Source organism: Hyaena hyaena, unplaced genomic scaffold (assembly GCF_003009895.1).
Source record: "Hyaena hyaena isolate Hyena2069 unplaced genomic scaffold, ASM300989v1 scaffold_362, whole genome shotgun sequence".
Classification (NCBI taxonomy): Eukaryota; Metazoa; Chordata; class Mammalia; order Carnivora; family Hyaenidae; genus Hyaena; species Hyaena hyaena.
The window spans coordinates 867934-887837 of record NW_024080998.1 but is presented as its reverse complement, the minus strand read 5'-3'; the positions used below and the strand labels follow the sequence as shown (position 1 = coordinate 887837).

Genomic DNA, 19904 nt, shown 5'->3' with positions numbered 1-19904 from the left:
GTCATTATCAACTCTTCTAAATACTTTATTAAAAGTTTATTCCTAGCTAAGGCTAATCAAAGAAATTTTGCTTATGAAGGAAAAGAGAAGGATAAATATACCAACTCAAAGGAGATCCCTGAGATTCCTAATCTCTAACCCTTTACTTGGTTGCCCAGTGGAGACCAATGGTGGGTTAGTGGTAACTGGTCACCCAACTATTCTCGATCCTTATAAGCACTGTGAGATTCCCTATTCAACCAGAACTCCTGAGTCCTCCTGCAATAAAGTCTTCTTTGACACAAGAGAACCAATATGCAAAGTGTTCAAAATAGCCAAGTAAGTAAGTGACTTACCAGATTCCAAGAATAACAGCAAGCTCTTCAGCACACAGGTCAGGTATCTGAAACTGTTCACAGTCTGCTAACTTTATCTCATTTAGAACAGTGTCATCATTGAGTCCAAGATTCTGATGCAATACAAAAGAAAATATTTAGACCAAAAATTAAATTTGATTCATTCAACACACTGTATGCAACTGATTACTAACGAGGGATAATTTACCTTTGTGTTTAAAGATTATACAATGTCTACATATGGTCAATGGCTACATACGGTCAATAGGCTTTTTCTTGTGAAACATATATTTAGAGATAATTAACTATGTAGAAATGGAGGGCATGCCATGTAAACCTCAGGAATGCACTGACATATCAGTAATAGGAAACAACAGCTATCATTCATTGAGCCCAGTAGGCAAAAGCCCCTCTACTTTTAAATCCATGAGGCTTTAAAACTGTATCTTTCTATACTCTGCTCTAAATTCTAATCTAAAACATCACCTCCTAACTCTGTTTCTCAACAGGATCTAGAATAAAGAAAATAATTTGAAAAAGAATAAAATCTGAGGACTTAGGGGACTTGATAGAGTACCTGATTTCAAGAATTACTACAAAGCCAAGACAGTGTGGTACTGGCTTGAAGACAGACACACAGATGAAAGGAATCAAATAGAGTCTGGAATTTTATTTTATTTATTTTTTTTTATTTTTTTTTAATGTTTTTATTTATTTCCAGGAGAGAGAGAGAGAGACAGCGTGAGCAGGGAAGGGTCAGAAAGAGGGAGTCACAGACTCTGAAACAGGCTCCAGGCTCTGAGCCGGCAGTCAGCACAGAGCCCGACGCGGGGCTCAAACCCACGAACCGCGAGATCATGACCTAAGCGAAAGTCGGACGCTTAACCGACTAAGCCACCCAGGCGCCCCAAATAGAGTCTGGAATTTTAGACGCAAGGATGGTCGAATGATTTTTAACAAAGGTGCCTAGGGTGATTCAACACAGGAAAAGTCTTTTCAAAAAAATGGTGGTGAAATAACTGGATAACCATTTGGAAAGAAATGACCCTTCACCCTTATCCCATACCAAACACAAAAATTAAACCAAAATTGATCAAAGACCTTAATGTAGAAGCTAATACTAAAAAAAACTTCTAGAAGAAATCATAGGAGAAAAGCTTTGCAGCGCTGGGCTAGGCAAGCAATCCTTAATTAGAACACACAAAAAAACCTGAACCATCCAAGAAAAAACTTACTAAATTCAACTTCATCAAATTAAAAACTTCTGTGTTTTTAAAATATTAAGAAAATGAAAAAGCCAAGCTATTAACTCAGAATATATTCACAAACAAATATCTGAAAAGGGACTCGTATGCAGAGTATGAAGAACTCTTCCAAATCAAAAAGAAGATAAGCAACCAAATATAAAAGTAGACAATAGATTTGTACAGGCACTTCATGAAAGAAGGTGGCCAACAAGCACACAAAAAGATCCCTGACAACAGTAGTCAACAGGAAATACTAATTTAAAAGACTGACAATACTAAGTGTTGACAAGGCTCTAGAAAAATGAGAACTTTCTCACATTGGTGGTAGAAATTTAAAACGGTGTTCAAACACAGAAAATACTTTGCCAATTTCTTATAAAAAAAACATACATTTACTATAGGAGCTATCAATTCCACTCTAAGTGGTTACCATGAGAAATGAAAACATGTCAACACAAAGACATATATATAAGTATTCATGAGAGTTTTATCTGTAATAGCCCAAGCCAGAAACAAATGTCTGTCAATAAACAGATAAAAGAAAAACTATGCTATAACCATCCAATGGAATTCTAATCAGCAATAAAAAGGAACTACTGCCACAGGTAACCATGTAGGTAAATCTCAAAAGCACGTTAAACAAAAGAGGCCAGAGACAAAAAAGTGTATATAATATTCTACAAAAGGCAAACTATCAGGGCGCCTGGGTGTCTCAGTCAGTTAAGTGTCCAACTCCGCCTCAGGTCATGACCTCATGGTTTGTGGGTTCAAGCCCTGCATCAGGCTCTGTGCTGACAGCTCAGAGCCTAGAGTCTGCTTCAGATTCTGATTCCCTGTCTTTCTGTCCCTCCCATGTTCATGTTCTATCTCTCTCTCTCTCAAAAATAAACATTTTAAAATTTTTTATAAAAACAAAGAAAGAAAAGGCAAAGTATCTGTAGTCACAGTAAACAGATCCATGATTTTTTAGGGCCACTGAGGTGGGGGATTAACTGCAAAGGAGCAGGATAGAACTTGCTAGGGTAATGACATATACATGGACTATAATGGTTGGATATGTTTGTCAAATGCCATCAAACTGAATGGATTCAATCTCATCAATTAAAATGGGTCAACTTTTTGATATAAATTCCATTTCCAAAAAATTGATTTAAAAAAAATGGATTGTCAAAAAACAGTATGATCACAATGAGATCTCTCTACACACACATCTAACACACTAGAATAGGAAACATTAAGAAGACTGACAATATCAAGTGGTGCTCAATTTGCAACTGGCGCTCTCATGCATTGATGTTTGGAATGTAAAACAGTAACCATTTTGGAAAACAGTTTGGCAGTTTCTCATCAAGTTAAGAACACACTTACCACATAATCCAACCATTCCAATCCTAGGTATTTACCCAAGAGAATTAAAAACATATAGGGCTGCCTAGGTGGCTCAGTCAGTTAAGCGTCCGACTTCGGCTCAGGTCATGATCTCACAGTTTGTGGGTTTGAGCCCTGCATCAGGCTCTGTGCTGACTGCCAGCTCAAAGCCTGGAGCCTGCTTCAGATTCTGTATCTCCCTCTCGCTCAGACCCTCCCCTGCTCATGCTCGCTCGCTCTCTCTCTCTCAGAAATAAAAACATTTAAAAATATATATATATATATATATTCCCACAAAGACTTACACACAACTGTTTCAAGCAGCTTTATTTAAAAGAGCTAAAAATTAGAAACAGCTCGACTGTCTATCAACAGGTAAATGGATAAACACGTGTCCGCTGACAGACCTAAGTTTGCATCCATAGAGGAATGCATTAAGACGATATGGTATAGGCACCTGTGTGGTTCAGGGGGTTAAGCATCTGACTTTGGCTCAGGTCGTGATCTCATGGTTTGTGAGTTTGAGTCCCAAATGAGGCTCTCTGCAGTCAGCATGGAGCCCACTTCAGATCCTCTGTCTCCCTCTCTCTTTGCCCTCCCCCTCTCTCTCAAAAATAAAAAATAAACATTAAAAGAAAAAAAAGATATGGAACATATAATGGAATTTTATTGCCATGAAAAAAAAAAAAAGGTGGGGCGCCTGGGTGGCTTAGTCGGTTAAGCGTCCGACTTTCGCTTGGGTCATGATCTCGCGGTTCGTGGGTTCGAGCCCCGCGTCAGGCTCTGTGCTGACTGCCAGCTCAGAGCCTGGAGCCTGTTTCAGTCTGTGACTCCCTCTCTCTCTGACCCTCCCCTGCTCACGCTGTCTCTCTCTCCCTCCTAGAAATAAATAAAACATTAAAAAAAAAAATTTAAAAAAAAAAAAAAGAAAAAAAAAAAAAGGAAAATCCTACCACTGGTGAAAATTTGGATGAACCTTGAAGGTATTATGCTAACTTAAATAAGAGAAAGGTACATACTATATAATATCACTTATACGTAGAATCTAAAAAGAGAAAAATAGCAAACTCATAGAAAAAGAGATCAGACCTGTAGTTACCAGGGGTAAAGAGTTGGGGGAGAGAAACTTGGAGGAAGACAGTCAAAAGTTACAAACCTCCAGTTACAAGATGAATAAATACTCAGGATGTGATGTATGACCTGATGTGATGAATGCTATGTGACAGGAAAGTTGTTAAGACAGTAGATCCTAAGAAGAAAATTTTTTCCCTTTTTCCTGTTTTTTCTTTTCTTTTCAACTCTATGAGAGGACAGATGTTAGCTGAACCCTACTGTGGTAATCATTTCATTTCACAATTTATGTAAATCCAACCATTATGCTGTACACCTTGAACTTACACAGTGACATGCCAGTTATTTCTCAATAAAACTGGGGAAAAAAAGAATTGCTATAACTTACAAAAACATTATTCTAAGTGAAAGAAACCAGACACAAGAGAGTCATACTGTATGATTCCATTTATTTGAAATTCTAGAAAAAGCAGCTCTAATCTGTGACAGAAAGCAGACCAGTGGGAGGGAAAGTGACTGACCGCAGAGTAGAAGTGACTTTTTGGTGTAATGGAAATGACTGTATTTTTAGTACAGAGGCGGTTCTATGGGTCTATTTTTCAAAATGCAAAATCTACATGTAAAAAAAAAGGCACACTTTAAGCTTTTTTTTTTTTTTTTACCTAATTCAATAAAAGTACCTAAAACTAGGCGCTAAACGGACCAGAAGGCTGGAAACTGTCTATGGCTAAGAGGTCAACCTCTTAACTGGTAGCCCCTTCACTAGTAAACAGTAAATACGCCCGGCCCAAAACACAGCCCAGAGGAACAGCTCTCCTCGTCTAGCCTCAAAATCACCCTAACTATGGGTCTCTATCTACAGGGTTTCAGGATAAGTCTGGCAACCCCAAGAACTGCTGATGGGAGGAACGCCCATCAGCTCTGAATCCATTGAAAACGTAGCTCTTCCTCCTGGAACGGGCCCCCTTCAAAGGCAGGGCTGATGGATGCATAGCATACCCTGGTGGCCATTGTTTTCACCACAGGTCTTTCATAATTTAAAAAATAGAACTACATACATAATTTAAAATTTTCTAGTAGCCACACTTAAAAACAATAAAAAAATTTTAAAAACATGATTTAACCTAATACATCAAAAATACTACTCCTGTAATTTGTGTCAACAGAAAATTATCAATTAGACATTATACACTCTTTTTTTTCATACAGTCTATAAAATCTGATGTATCTTTTATACTTCGGCACATCTCAGTTTGAACCAACCGACCTTCCAGTGATTAATAAGCCTCATTATACCACAGAAGACCTTAGATATGTCAGAGTTGGCCACGGCATTATTTATTTGCCAACACAAACAAGTAATCGAACAGTTTTGATCTTCATTCAAAACTCTCTATGTTCCTATTCAGCTCTTTTAAAATTAAAATGGGTTGGCTGTTGGGGCACCTACGTGGCTCAGTCAGTTGAACATCCAACTCTTGATTCTGGCTCCAGTCGTGATCCCAAGGAGCTGAGATCGAGCCCCACATGCGACTCTGGGCCGAGAGCACAGAGCCTGCTTGGGTTTCTCTCTCTCACACTCTCTCTCTGCCACTCACCCTCATTCTCTCTCTCTTCCTCGCTCTCAAATAAAATTTTTTTAATGGGTCAGCTGCAGTACCTACTTACCAACCATTCTGCAAGTCCCAAATTTATAATGTCCACCTCAGTCCCATTTGGACTTCATAACATTCTTCTTAACCAAGAAATCAGCACATAATTTATCTCCAATAAGTGAGACACACCATATGCAGGATTTAATATATATTTCTCATCAGTGATGCTAATCATGTATGCATTTGTATTTTTTGTGAATACACAACTGAACAACTAAGAACAGAGACTGTCTTTAAACTGCACATTGGGGTTGCCCCCAACTGTTGGCTTATTAAAACTCTGATCTCCAATGGCTTGAATCTATATAATCCCCCACTAATACAGATTAAAAATCCAAGAAGGCCCACAGGGAAATATGCTCCTCAAGGGCAACAGAATTACAGTTTCCTTAATTCTAAGATACACATTTACACACTATAACATTTCCAGTCAAGAGATATTTTTAAGAACTAAAATTGACGTAATAATGTTCCTTCTTTTCCCAAAGAGTGGTTATCAAAAAGGTAGTGCATTTTATAACCTAATAGTGTCCTTGACATAAGGAAATAGGATATATAACTAAGAAAATAAGCAATTCTATCTTCATCCGTAAGTATAAAGTTGTTTCTATGTAATCAATACCTACATCACATAATTTGTACCTTATTCCTTTAAGTTGTAATTAATGAAAATCCCAAGATTATCTGAATGTATTTTACTTCAAATATTAAAGATTCAATAAATTCTATATTAAATTGTGCATCATTTTTTTACATTCCTAAAAAGAGTCATCATATCCTGATCCTGTTTATCATCACAGAAGACAATTTTCTTCCTTTTGTTTTTTATATTGAGAGAGAGAGCAGGGGCGGGGCAGAAAGGGAGAGAAAGAGAATCTGGGCTGTCAGCACAGAGCCCCATGTGGGGCTCGAACTCCTGAACCATGCCGTCATGACCTGAGCCAAAATCGTCAGACGTCTAACCGACTGAGCCAACCATGCACCCCCAGGAGACAATTTTCAATAAGAGAACTCCACATTAAAAAAAAAAAAAAGAAAGAAAGAAAGAAACCAATAAACAACAATGGATTACTGAGGCAAACACATGGACCACACAATTAAATCTCTTCATAGATGCTATGCTGTGGCCTAAAGAACAGGTTTATAGCAGTTACCACAAGATTTAGAGAAAGATTTGGTTTACGTCAAAAAGTTTAAAACAAAAAAGGCTTACAGAGGAGACTCCAGACACGTAAGGAGGCTGAGGACTGAAGCTAGTTACAACAGTGTTCCCAGACCAGCATCAACAAACCCCCCTTCAATATGGCTCAACCTATGTGGGGGAGTATAGGCAACACCCTGTGTAGTTTTGTCCCTGAGTTTCTACATCTTTTCCTTCCTTCCCCTCTTAGAATCAATAGCTGTTCCTCTGTGAATATTTTGTAATCAAACAAGGCAGTGCTTGGAGTAAGCCGAGGGGATGTACAAGATCTCATCAAAGGTTTTCCTTGAGACTCTGGACTGCTACCACTCTTCCTTCCCATCCCCAGCCCCTACTCTTGGCACTGTTTTCAGGACAGAATAGAATTCTGGTGTTCAAAGTACTCAAGATAAATTCGCTCGTAGGCTCTAAAATGAAGAGTAGGGCTTCAAAGACGGTAACATCACGCAAAGGACTACCAAAAAGGTTGCCCGGGGATTTCTGCAGTAAAAAAATATAAATGCTAATGACTTCTAAGGAAGAAGATGGAAAGGCATCTAAATAGGTAAACTGACCAAGAGCCATAAATTTATTTGGGGGGGGGGATTAATTTCTTTATTATCAGAAATCAAGAGTAGTTACTATTTAAATGTTCCCTTTGTGTTAGGGGTCAGGTTGCACGAGGCCGTCAGCCATCACTGTCAATCACCTTAACACCCCCCTCTTTGCTCTTCACTCTCTTCACTTTCCCAGGGATTCCACCTCTTAGTGTCCCATTCAGGCTTTGTCACAAGCTCTTGGATCTTAACCCAAGGCATTTTGTACCCTGTTAGCTTTGCAAAAATGACCACTAAGTTCTCCCACTTGTTAGCCTGCCAGGCTAACAGTTAGCTAAGCTACAAGAAGGGAGAATGCATGGGGTGCCTAGCTGGCTCCATTGGTAGAGCTGGGGACTCTTGATCGCCGAGTTTTAAGTTCAAGCCCCTGTTGCGTGCAGAGATTACTTAAAAATAAAAATCTTTAAAAAAAGAAGAAGAGGGCGCCTGGGTGGCTTAGTCGGTTAAGCGTCCGACTTTCGCTTAGGTCATGATCTCGCGGTTCGTGGGTTCAAGCCCCGCGTCGGGCTCTGTGCTGACTGCCAGCTCAGAGCCTGGAGCCTGTTTCAGTCTGTGACTCCCTCTCTCTCTGACCCTCCCCTGTTCACGCTGTCTCTCTCTCTCTCTCCTAGAAATAAATAAAACATTAAAAAATAATAAAAAATAATAATAATAAAAGAAGAAGAAGAAGTAGAGGAGGAGGAGGAAGAGAATGTATTAGCCAGGTCAAGAAACACATACTAAGGCAGCAAGCAGCCCAGTAATAACAGAGTAACAAAGAATCAGAACACTGGTAAAAAGGAATTCCTATCGTCTGTTTATATATTTTAAAGAGGAAGCCTAAGAAATTTCAAGTCTCTTAATATTTAAAAATATCTACAGAAGGTAAAAGTTAAGACAACAAGCATGGTAGCAGCTAGAAAAATTTGGCTCTACTCAGTCTGTCCTTTAAATTCTTTCAAGGAGGTTAATACACACTTACTGCATTGCTAATTCCTATTACCGAGGTCTAAGAAAAAAATAACACGTTATGTCTTTATAAGGGTAAAAAAGGCTTAACCACGGGTTTGTTTGTTTTTTTAAACTCTCAGCCACCCTGAAAAAGCTCAAAAAGGGATAAAATGAAGCCTCTCCCCACCCCATTCAGTGTTTCTACAAAACTCACCTACTGACACTGGCAGATTTGGACGTCAATTCAAGTAACTTTTGATCCTACTCACCTTGGTTAAATGTTCCTGAGGAGTGGGTGCTGGACTGAATTCACAGTGTGAAAAGACATCCCCTTTCTTTCTTACATCTAGAATAAGTTGTGCCACATAATTTTCCTGGAACCGTGTTCTCTTTCCCAAAGCACCTGAAAAAAACATATTAAATTGCATCTACTGATTTGTCAATCGGATCTACTATACAGTCATGAAAAGTAATATTTTCAGAGTGCTTTGAAGTTTATAAGGTATTTTCTCCATTTCACATTTTAAAAAAACCCTGAGGGCCAGTGATGATTTTAAAACTACTTTAAAGCCAGGGGTGAGAGATAAAAAATAATAATAGTACTAAAAGTTAAAATAGTATTATAAAGCCAATATGCTATGGGGCCAGAACTCAAACCCAAGATTTATGTCACTGGATTACACATACTTACTTTTTGCATCAAACTACCTCCTTCCTCAAAAATCTGTCATAGGGATCCCTGGTTGGCTCAGTCAGTTAATCATCTGACTCTTAATTTTGGCACAGGTCATGATCTCACAGTTCGTGAGACCAAGTCTCACTTCAGGCTCTAGGCTGACAACACAGAACCTGCTTGGGATTCTCCCTCTCCCTCTGCTCCTCCTTCACTCGCGTGTGTGTGCCTGTGCTCTCTCTCTCTCAAAATAAATGAACATTTAAAGAAAGAAATGTCATTGGAAGAAGGATGATCAGCATCTTCATATAACAAATGAAAAAACAGAGGTTCTGAGGTGCAGCCAGTTGCTTATGATCACAGGGATTGTCCGTCTCAGAACCAGAGCTTAAAGTCAGCATCTCCACGTTCTAAATCCTGCAGTCTTTCTATCTTTCCATGATTCTAACTGGCTTCATTTAACACCAACACTTTTTCCATTTTGTATCTGAAATAACTTGCTACAAGAATAGCTTTAATAGGAGCAACAGTCCTAATACCCATTCTCTGGCAAGCTTCAGATTACAAAGACCCTTGACTGTAAAGACTTGTCTAAGAAGTCTCGATTTTATCCCACAATGAGTCTGGCTCTAAATTATACATCAACCCTTTAAACACATTACACAAAAATAGCTACTGAGATGGCCTAACACAGCTCATTTTTTTATAGAAAAGCTACAGTTATATGGAAAAAAATAATAATCTGATTCTCATTTTATACTTGTGAGTACCACATTTGTATTTTTTTAAGTTCTTCACTCTTGGAAAAAGTATGAAGAACTAGCTAGTAAATATACCAGCAGTTATAGGTGACTATACAGAGTACTGTGCCATTAGTTTTTAAATAGCCCAAGAAAAGTCCCCTAGGGCCAAAACATTTAAAAACATAATCTCGGAAACTAACCTCACAAGTTATATTATATATGACTATATTTTGAAATACAGACAAGACTCCAACTTACATATGGCCATTGTTCCAAAAGTTATAAGCTAGATATTTAATAATTTTCCCCATACAAACAATGTAATAAAAGATGGCTAAGATCCCAGACCAGGCCACAAAGTCATATTTAACTCATAATATATTTGAAAGGATTTTATTGACAAGACCAGCTCAGTAAGAAACGTAGAAAAAAAAATTTTAACATTTATTCATTTTTCAGAGAGAGAGAGAGACAGAGCGCAAGTGGGAGTAGGGCAGAGAGAGAGGGAGACACAGAATCAGAAGCAGGCTCCAGGCTCCAAGCTGTCAGCACAGAGCCCGACACAGGGCTTGAACTCACAAACTGTGAGATCATGGCCTGAGCTGAAGTCAGATGCTTAACCAACTGAGCTGCCCAAGTGCTCCTAGAATTGTTTTTTTAATGTTTGAGAGAGAGAGAGACAGAGACAGAGAAAGTGTCAGCCCATGAGTGAGGGAGAGGTGGAGAGAGAGGGAGAAACAGAAACTGAAGCAGGATCCAGGCTCTGAGCTGTCAGCACAGAGCCAAATGCGGGGCTTGAACTCACAAACTGCGAGATCATGACCTGAGCCAAAGTCAGATGCTTAACCTACTCAGCCACCCAGGCGTCCCAATTAACAAAGAATTTAGGTGGCAAGAATGGACCCTGGGGACAATCTAGAGCAAGCCAAAAATGACAAATAAGTTCAATCACTTCAACCTTCACATACTGGTGGCCAGAGCCTGGACTGCTGAGCTCAGGTTTAACAGGTAGAACACTTGTGCTTGAATTGACCATGTCTGACCTTCATTAATGTCATCAATACTGAATGCCAATTATATTGTGAAAACCCAGGTATAGAGCAGGACATAAAAAACAACGTTTCTTATTTGATATTCAGAAGAAACAGAGAGGTTTTTGAAGAAATTCGGTAACTTATTTGTTTACTCAACAAACATCTGAGTGCCAACTATATGCTAGTGTTCTAAGATATTGAAAAAAAATCAAAAACAGTCAAAAATTTCTGTTCTTAAGGAAGACAAAAAAAGGAGGATGGAAGGTGGTTATTTACAATAAAAAGGGCAATGTAAAGAGGGCACATCAAGCTTGGGAGTTAGGAGGAACTTTAGGAAACCCACACCCACAAACAAACGGTCAAAAAGTTCATTTGTAGGGGCACCTGGATGGCTCAGCAGCAGAGCATGCACTTCTTAAACTCAGAGTCTTGAGTTCAAGTCCCACATTAGGCACACTTTTTTAAAAGTTCATTTGGTACTACCTGGCTGCTATACATTACTAACATGTGTCTAATGAGACTAGAAAGTAGAGGAATCTCCAGGAATAAAGAGAAGATTTCATTGCTAACTTGTTCTAAAAATAAATTTTTAAAATATTTTTTAATTTTTTTTTTGAGAGACAGAGTACAAGCAGGGGAGGGGCAGAGAGGGAGACCCAGAACTCGAAGCAGGCTCTAGGCTCTGAGCTATCAGCACAGTCTCACGCAAGGCTTGAACTCATGGACCATGAGATCATGACATGAGCTGAAGTCGGACCTCAACTGACTAAGCCACTGAAGTGCCCCTAAAACTTAATTTTTTTAATGTTTACTAATTTTTGAGAGAGAGAGAGAGAGAGACAGAGTGTATGTGGGTGAGGGGAAGAGACAGAAGGAAACAAAGAATCTGAAGCAGGCTCCAGGCTCTGAGTTATCAGCACAGAGGCCTATATGGGGCTCGAAGCAACAAACCATGATATCAGGACCTGAGCCAAAGTCGGACGCTCAACTGACTGAGCCACCCAGCTGCCCCCAAAACTATGAATTTTTAAAATAAAATCTTGGGGTGCCTGGTGTTTCAGTCAGTTAAGCACCCAATTCTTGGTTTCAGCTCAGGTCATATGATCTCAAGGTCATGAGATCAAGCCCCACATCAGACTCTTCATGGAGCATAGAGCCTCCTTAAGATTCTCATCCTCTCTCTCTCTCTCCCTCTGCCCCTCTAACACTCGCAATCTCCATCTCTAAAATTAAGTAAATAATAAAATAAAATATTTAAAATCTATTTTTATAAAGCAAAGAACATAAAAAATCAAATACAACCCAAACAAGACAGCCAAACTGACAATGTAATAGTTTTATCATAAAAATAAATTAATAATCCACAAAAAAGTCACAAGTCTTACCTGTCAAATCAATTTGTAATTTGCTGATGTCTTTAGCAATGTGGAACTGATCCTTTGCTTTTGCATATTCATAATAATATAAAAATACATATGCACATTCCAGATGGAACTGAATAGCCAAATACTGACCGGAATCATCTGCAAACAGATGTTCTAGTTTCATTACTGCAAGACATAAGGTGAAACATTAAAAACTATGATGAAAATAAAAATCTATGATTAAGTAACATGAGTAAATGCTGAGGCCATAGTATGCGAAGTATATATATTGCATAGTCCCTGCTCTTAAAGACGAGGAACACGTATATAAAAATAGTTCACAGCTAGCATTCTCTGAGCACTCACAGGTTCCAAGGACAAAGCTAAGGACATTACATACATCCCTCCTTTGTTCTGCACGACCCTAGGAAATACAATTCATGCACCTGCTCTAATTTTAGACTGCTCGTCTTACTCATGCTATAAAAGAATATGACAATGCAAGGTGAGGATACAAAGTTAAACGAATCTACAAATAAACATCACAGAAAATCTAATGAAGAGATCAGCTTACAGACTGTTTCCCTCAGAATGAATGTAGAAGTTCTCCCTTCAAAGGAGAAACAGACACACATAGATAACAGATGACAGTATGAATACCAAATACAGAATGAATATTAGCTTAGCAGTCAGATTTGGATGTATTTCTCTAAATACCTTAGTTGAAGAGACAGGAGGATAATAACCTGGTAACACAGTGTCTGAAATAAAATGACTATCAAAATTAATTATATATAATAAAGAGGCTGACTGACACACACCAGGGTGCAGGGCTGTCCCCAGTCACCTGAGCCATACCTCTACAACATTCCTGACAAACCGCCCCTCACAAAGGCTTCCAGTAGTGGGTAGGTCAGCATTTCACAAAGCAGTCCACAAGAATTTAATGCATAAATAATGTTAAAATAATGTTTTTAATTATACTTCAATTAAAAAAAGAATTTTAGGGGCATCTGGCTGGCTCAGTTAGTGGAACAGGTGACTCTTGATCTCAGGGTTGTGAGTTCCAGCCCCACGTTGGAGGTAGAGATTACTTAAATAAGCTTTAAAAAAATTTTTTTTAAATATTTTAAAGAATTAATGCATAATAAATGAATAGAAAATACACTTCCAGTGTCCAAAGATGGACAATCAGTTTTCTATCATTCAAGCTGAAAGGGAAGTGATATATACTGACTGCCAATTCAGCCTAGTACTAGGTGTATACTGTGTTATAATTCTCACAATGATGTCTTTGAGGCTGACACTATCCCCAATTAATTCATTAAAAAATTAAACTCAGGTGCACCCAGTTGGCTGAGTCAGTTGAGCATCCAACACTTGATTTTGGCTAAGGCCATGATCCCAGGGGCATGGGATCAAGTCCCATGTTGGGCTCCATGCTGAGCATGGAGCCTGCTTAAGATTTTCTATCTCCCTCTTCCCCTTCCCCATGTGCGTGCACGTGTACACTCAGGAAGGGAGGGAGGGAGAAAGGAAGGAAGGAAGGAAGGAAGGAAAGAAGGAAGGAAGGAAGGAAGGAAGGAAAGAAGGAAGGAAGGAAGAAACTGAACTCAGACAGCTTACTCACTAGTCACCTCAGTTGTTAAGTGGCAAAGCCAGAATGTGAATCCACAGTTACTGGAAAAATGGGAGTGAGGGGGGAGTTGGCAGAATAAGGATGTAGAGGTGATGCTGCATGACCCAATCTCCTTCATCACCTAGTTATCTGACTAGTGCTTATCTGAAGCACTTACAGCTAAGAATAGATATCCTTTATTTTACTCTGAACCAAAATTAAAATGAGTCTGAAAAAGAAAGTGTTTTTCTATATACTGTCAGCCCTTTTTAAAGAGATTCTCTGGACTCAGAGTAAGCCGAGATGTACATGTCTTACTTTAAATAATTTTTTTTATTTTTTTTTTGAGAGAGAGAGAGAGACAGCGTGAGCAGAGGAGGGTCAGAGAGAGGGAGACATGGAATCTGAAGACAGGCTCTAGACTCCAAGCTGGCTGTCAGCACAGAGCCCAACGCAGGACTCAAACCCACAAACCGTGAGATCATGACCTGAGCCGAAGTCGGACGCTTAACCGACTGAGCCACCCAGGCGCCCCAACATGTCTTACTTTAAAAGACAGTCATCCAAACATGAACTTCTCACAACGAAACTCCATCGGTAGATTTCTTCCACACAATCCAAACTCAAGGAAAGCTGGAACTGATGTTATTCAATGCTCTTAGTGCTTTTTATTAACTTTCTTTTCCTTTTATCTACCCACTATTCCTGTCTAGTCATTCTTCTCAGAAATACAATAACCTATTATCTTTGCACAGTTCACAAGTGACACAATTTTCCTTAGTTCTCAACAGTAAAATAATTTTCCCTGAAAGTTCTGGATGCAAACATATCAAGGGATGTAAAACTTGGCCAAGCTTTTTAAAAACCTCTCAGTAACTACAGAAAGGCCATTTCTGCATATAAGTAGACTTCTGACGTTGTGATAGCCCTTATAAGTCTAGGGAAGGCTGTCAAATTTAAACTGTCCTAATAACACAGAATTAAGTCACGTAAATGCCCAAAGCTGGTTGTCTGTATCTGTCTCCCCTCCTACCTACCTACCTACTTGTATGTATTCATGTGGATATTAGTGTAATTGGCTTTCATCTTCTACTTCTTCTGTATCTCATATGTTCATGGGTCAAAGACAAATAAAAATCGGAAGATAAGCCATGGGGTTTTTTTTGTTTGTTTTGTTTGTTTTTTAAGAATTAGTTTAATCTTTAAATTCCAACAGCACGACCAATTACTTTCCCAATAAAAACACCATTAAAAAGCTGGATGTAAAGTCTAAACTTAAAAAGTTTAATATACAGTGTGGGCCAGGCAGGGCCACAGTCATACACCAGAACTCATAGCTATATGTCCAGAGCCCAGCGAACCCGCCACAGGGAAGCTCTTCAAGATCTGAGGAATTTTAGATGCCGAAAACAATCCCTAGGCGTGGGACTCAATATTATATGGATGGCTCATGAGGATCTGTTGTGGCTGGCCTTGGACATCTGTTGTTAACTAGTAAATTTAGGAGATCATGTGATGTTGGTGTAGGAGGATTTATCTTGGGGACTTTAGGATGCTGGTTCTATCATAGGTATAACTACACAAGCTAAAAACCCAGGAGAGAACTGCCAGAGAAGGAATTAAAAATAAGATGTTATAAAAAGTTACCCACCTTGGTCCTGAGAGAAAACAAACCAATGGCAACAGCAGTGACTGAGCAAAGTCTCAAGCACAGAAAGCCCAAATATCGCTCACTGGGGTCAGTGTGAACAAAGGCAAGGTCAACTATAGTAAACACACTATGTACCATAAAGCTTTCAATCAAGTGAATAATGTGTCAGAGTAAACAAATAAACAAATCAACAAACAAACAAAAATAAATAAGCAAGATGTCTGAGACAGTTGTGCTGAGAACAAAGTAAGGAATCCTCAAAAGAACAAAAAGTGGATGAAAACTGAACTTCAGGAATTAAGCAAACCCTGGAGCCGTATTCTGACCTGAAGCTAACTACCAAACCTTGGGATCCTAGAATTCCATTTTTATGGCTGCAAGGAACACGGAAGACAAAAGATGAGGCCTGGACCCACCCAAAGTAGTTGACCCAGCAGGAGACTCCATTCAAAGTTGAGACCCAAAGAACTGTGTCTTTACTTGAAAGGTTAGTAAAGGAGGTAAGTCTGTCATACAGAAGAGGTTGGCAAGAAAAATGGCACTGGAAACCGCCTGGGTGGCTCAGTCAGTTAAGTGTCTGACTTTGGCTCAGGTCATGATCTCACAGTTCATGGGTTCGAGCCCCGTTTTGGGCTCTGTGTTGATAGCGAGCTCAGAGCCTGGAGCCTGTTTCGGATTCTGTGTCTCCGTCTCTCTCTGAGCCTCCCCTGCTCACACTGTCTCTCTCTCTCTCTCTCTCTCTCTCTTTCAGAAATAAACAAAACATTAAAAAATTTTTAAAAAGAAAAATGGCACTGGGACAAGGGGAAAAAAATTTATCCGAAGAATTTATAACTGTAAGCCAGCCTTTACACATTTGTGACATCATGTCTGAACAGGAAAGCACTAGCCAACTCCAACTCATTTCCTCTAAAAAAATCCTTTTCTCCCTGATCTCTATATTTCTCAAGCTTACTTCCTACTGCTGCTCCTCCAGTGTCAATCCTTCTCCTGCCTCTCTCCCGTCCCCAACAATCTCCCTCTCTTTCATCCTATGACTGTTAATAAACATCTACCAAACTATTATATATGCTTAGAAGTACACTAGGTCCTACAGCAAGGTTTAAGCCCTGACCTTCCCTAACAAGAGATGAGGGAAAGGAGAACTAGGAAGAGAAGACACGTAACAATTATTTAGTATTTCCAGTTACTGTGAAGTCGAATTGTGTGGTACTGATCATAAATACCCAAGAGGGCACATCACTAAGCCTGGGATAGTTGAACAAAACTTTTCAGAAGGGCGGGGCTGGAAAGACAGGTAGAAATTTGGCTACAATTCACTTCTAGACCGAAAGGCTCTCAAAAGAGGGGTCCACGTGGGTCTTGTTCACTGCTCTACATACCACCTATAGACGGCCCTTAGTAAGTATCTTAGGAGTGCACAAATATTTAAAAACCCTTTGGTGGCTGCCAACAAGATGGAATCCAATATCCTAAGGACCTAGCTCCTGCCTACCTGTTCAACCTCATCACCTGACACACAAGCCACCCTCACACTCTGCTCCAGCCATTCCAAACTACTGGAATTCCCAAATCCACAAGGATGTTTCAAGTCCCTGTAGTTCTCTTGGTACATGTTATATGCTCTTTCCAACTTCCCCTAATAAAGTCTTACTCAATTCTTCAAGAATCGGTTCAAGCATAAGGCACTTTGTGAAGTCTTCTCTGATCTCTCAGGTTTAGATTAACCACATTCCTTCCTTTACTCCTCCACCTTTATGCCTTTTTTTCCTACTCATATTTTTGCCCCTGTCCCACTAAGTTAATCAATATCCCTAGCACCCAGCACAGTGACTGACACACAGCAAGCATTTTAAAACCAACTGGTATGAAATATCACACTCAGTAGAAAATACAAAATCAAAGATAAAACCTGGAATATTTAAAGACTTTTCTAGTCAAAAACAAGTGACATGATGTACATGGTATTTAGGAAAACCAATCTGGTACTAATGTAGAAGGCCAAGAAAGAGCCTACAAGTCAGGGGTAACCCTTCAAATGTGAAATGATAGTGACAGAAGCCTTAAGTAACTGGGGGCTGATCATATAGAAAGGACAGACCTATCCTGTCATTGTCTGTTGCTCAATAGCAGTCCTGTCCAAAACTTTCCCTGACAATGTAAATATTCTCAGCAGCAGTGTCCAAAACAGGAGCTACATGTGGCTTCTGAGCACTCCCAATGTGGCTAGTGAAACTGAAGAACTGAATTTTTTATGTCATTTCATTTACTTATTTAAATTTAAATAGTCACAAATAGTTAGTGGCTGCTGTATCAGATAGCACAGCTCTGGCCAGCAGTTACAAGTGACAAAATCACAGATGCTTTTAATTAGTAAAAGGACGCACTTTGCAGCAATTATGGATCCTAACAACGGAATGCATTCTCTCTCAAAGTAATTTCGCAAAGTGCCCGAGGAAAGAGGAAATAACTCTTTTGGCTACAATCTTCCAATGGATTCCAGCATCAGGATGAGCGGAAAGCTGGCCTAAGAAGAATCACATTATTTTACACCTGGGAAGGATTCAAAGAGCAGTTTACATGGAAAGAATTCTTGGTTCGGAAGTCAGATGAGTTGTCTAAGTGACAGAGGAGAATCTAAAAGCCAGATCTTAAAACAGCATGTTCTGTTAATTGTCTTGATTGTGATAATTTCACAGGTGTACACATATATAAAATGTCATCACACACTTTAAAATGAGTAAATACTGGAGGTTAATTATACTTCAAAAAAGCTATTTAAGAAAAAAAGCACACCATATCCACTGCCCTACCATCCTCTGTCAACTCTTCAGTCTTCAGTTCTATTTCATAGAACAACAGTTCTATTTCATAGAACAACAGTTGTTGTGAGGAATAAACTAGTGCATATACTTAAAGACTCAGAACAGTGCTAGCACTGTAGGAATGTTAGCTGCATTAGCATTATTAGATACTAGAATTCTCCCCTACTGACCAGGTGCAGAAATGTAATGGAAAGAAGAGTGGATGGGACTTGGAGTTACAAACTCTACATCATAGGTCTGGCTATTGCGCAACGTGAGTCACAAGTCAAACTTTGTCAAATGAGTTAGTTATCTCAACAAAATAATCTCTAAAGGTCCTTTCCAAACTAAAGATTTCAGACATGGCCTAGGATAAGAGTGGTAGGAATGGATGTACATGGGATCCTTAGGGGAAGAACTGATAAGATTTAAAAACTGGCTAGACCCACAGTATTATGGAAAACAATGAGTCAATTATGAACACACAGTTTTGTGCTTTGGATGACTCAAAGTTTAAGTAAAGAGAAGAACATGTCAACTCAGTAGACATATATTTATTATTTTAATAAATCAATAGGTTCTCCATGGAAATGAATATTCATGACCTTCTGGATACAAACGTCAACCAATACATTTAAAAGGTATGCTAAAGTCAAAAATCTCTTCTTATAAGATTATTTTAATGCTATGTTAAAATGAAATTCCTAGGGGCGCCTGGGTGGCTTAGTCGGTTGAGCGTCCGACTTTCGCTTAGGTCATGATCTCGCGGTTCGTGGGTTCGAGCCCCGCGTCGGGCTCTGTGCTGACTGCCAGCTCAGAGCCTGGAGCCTGTTTCAGTCTGTGACTCCCTCTCTCTGACCCTCCCCTGTTCACGCTGTCTCTCTCTCTCTCCTAGAAATAAATAAAACATAAAAAAAAAAAAATTTAAAAAAAAAATAAAATAAAATAAAATAAAATGAAATTCCTAGGGATAATTATAATTAATAAGTTTAGTATACTTAATAACACTCATTCCAAGGCATCATTTGTTTGTTAAATCAGTGCACTCTTGGTGACCAAGAGACTAATCTCTTGATCAGCTCTTTTGATGAGGAAACAATCTAACCCTAGAGTCACAGAGTTGTCTGTAAATGTTATAGTAGAACTCTTGGACAAAGCATTTCAACCTGTTTTCTCTTAGACACTAACTAACTTCATAAGCTCATTTTCAAACAGCTAAATTACAATATTACATCTGATGCACTATACTGAATGCATTTCCGGTATGAGCTCCCACAATAAATGGTTGTGTGTGCATCTAAGCCATCTTTCAGAGAATCATGGTTTCACTGGTGTGACATCATGAAGAGTGCCTAGATCACCCTGCAGGGCATACTTTGCAAGACTCTTACTCATTTCATAGATGTGATCAGTCCAGCAAAGTTCTGCGGACCGTGTGATGGGCTCTATTCCAGTATACTGTGCTGATGTCACATTCCTGGACAAAAATATAAGATCACAATTATTCGTGAAATCCTTACTTATGTTTCATGGACTGAAAAAAAGCCTGCCAACTTTCTGATGATCCTTCAAGGGCAACATTTCAAATATAATATCCTTCTCTGGACACTGAGC

At 39.1% G+C, this 19904-nt stretch overlaps 1 protein-coding gene across 1 annotated transcript in view; it reads right to left on the bottom strand.

Annotated features, from left to right (window-relative positions):
• TTC27 (tetratricopeptide repeat domain 27) overlaps window positions 1-19904 on the bottom strand; it is a 191558-nt gene that overhangs the window by 151741 nt on the left and 19913 nt on the right. Inside the window, exons 6-8 of the mRNA XM_039250329.1 lie at window positions 12239-12403; window positions 8673-8806; window positions 336-448 (exon numbers count right to left, since the gene is read on the bottom strand). Of these exons, the coding sequence (XP_039106260.1) occupies window positions 336-448; window positions 8673-8806; window positions 12239-12403 (412 nt within the window). The remainder of the gene's footprint in view (window positions 1-335; window positions 449-8672; window positions 8807-12238; window positions 12404-19904) is intronic.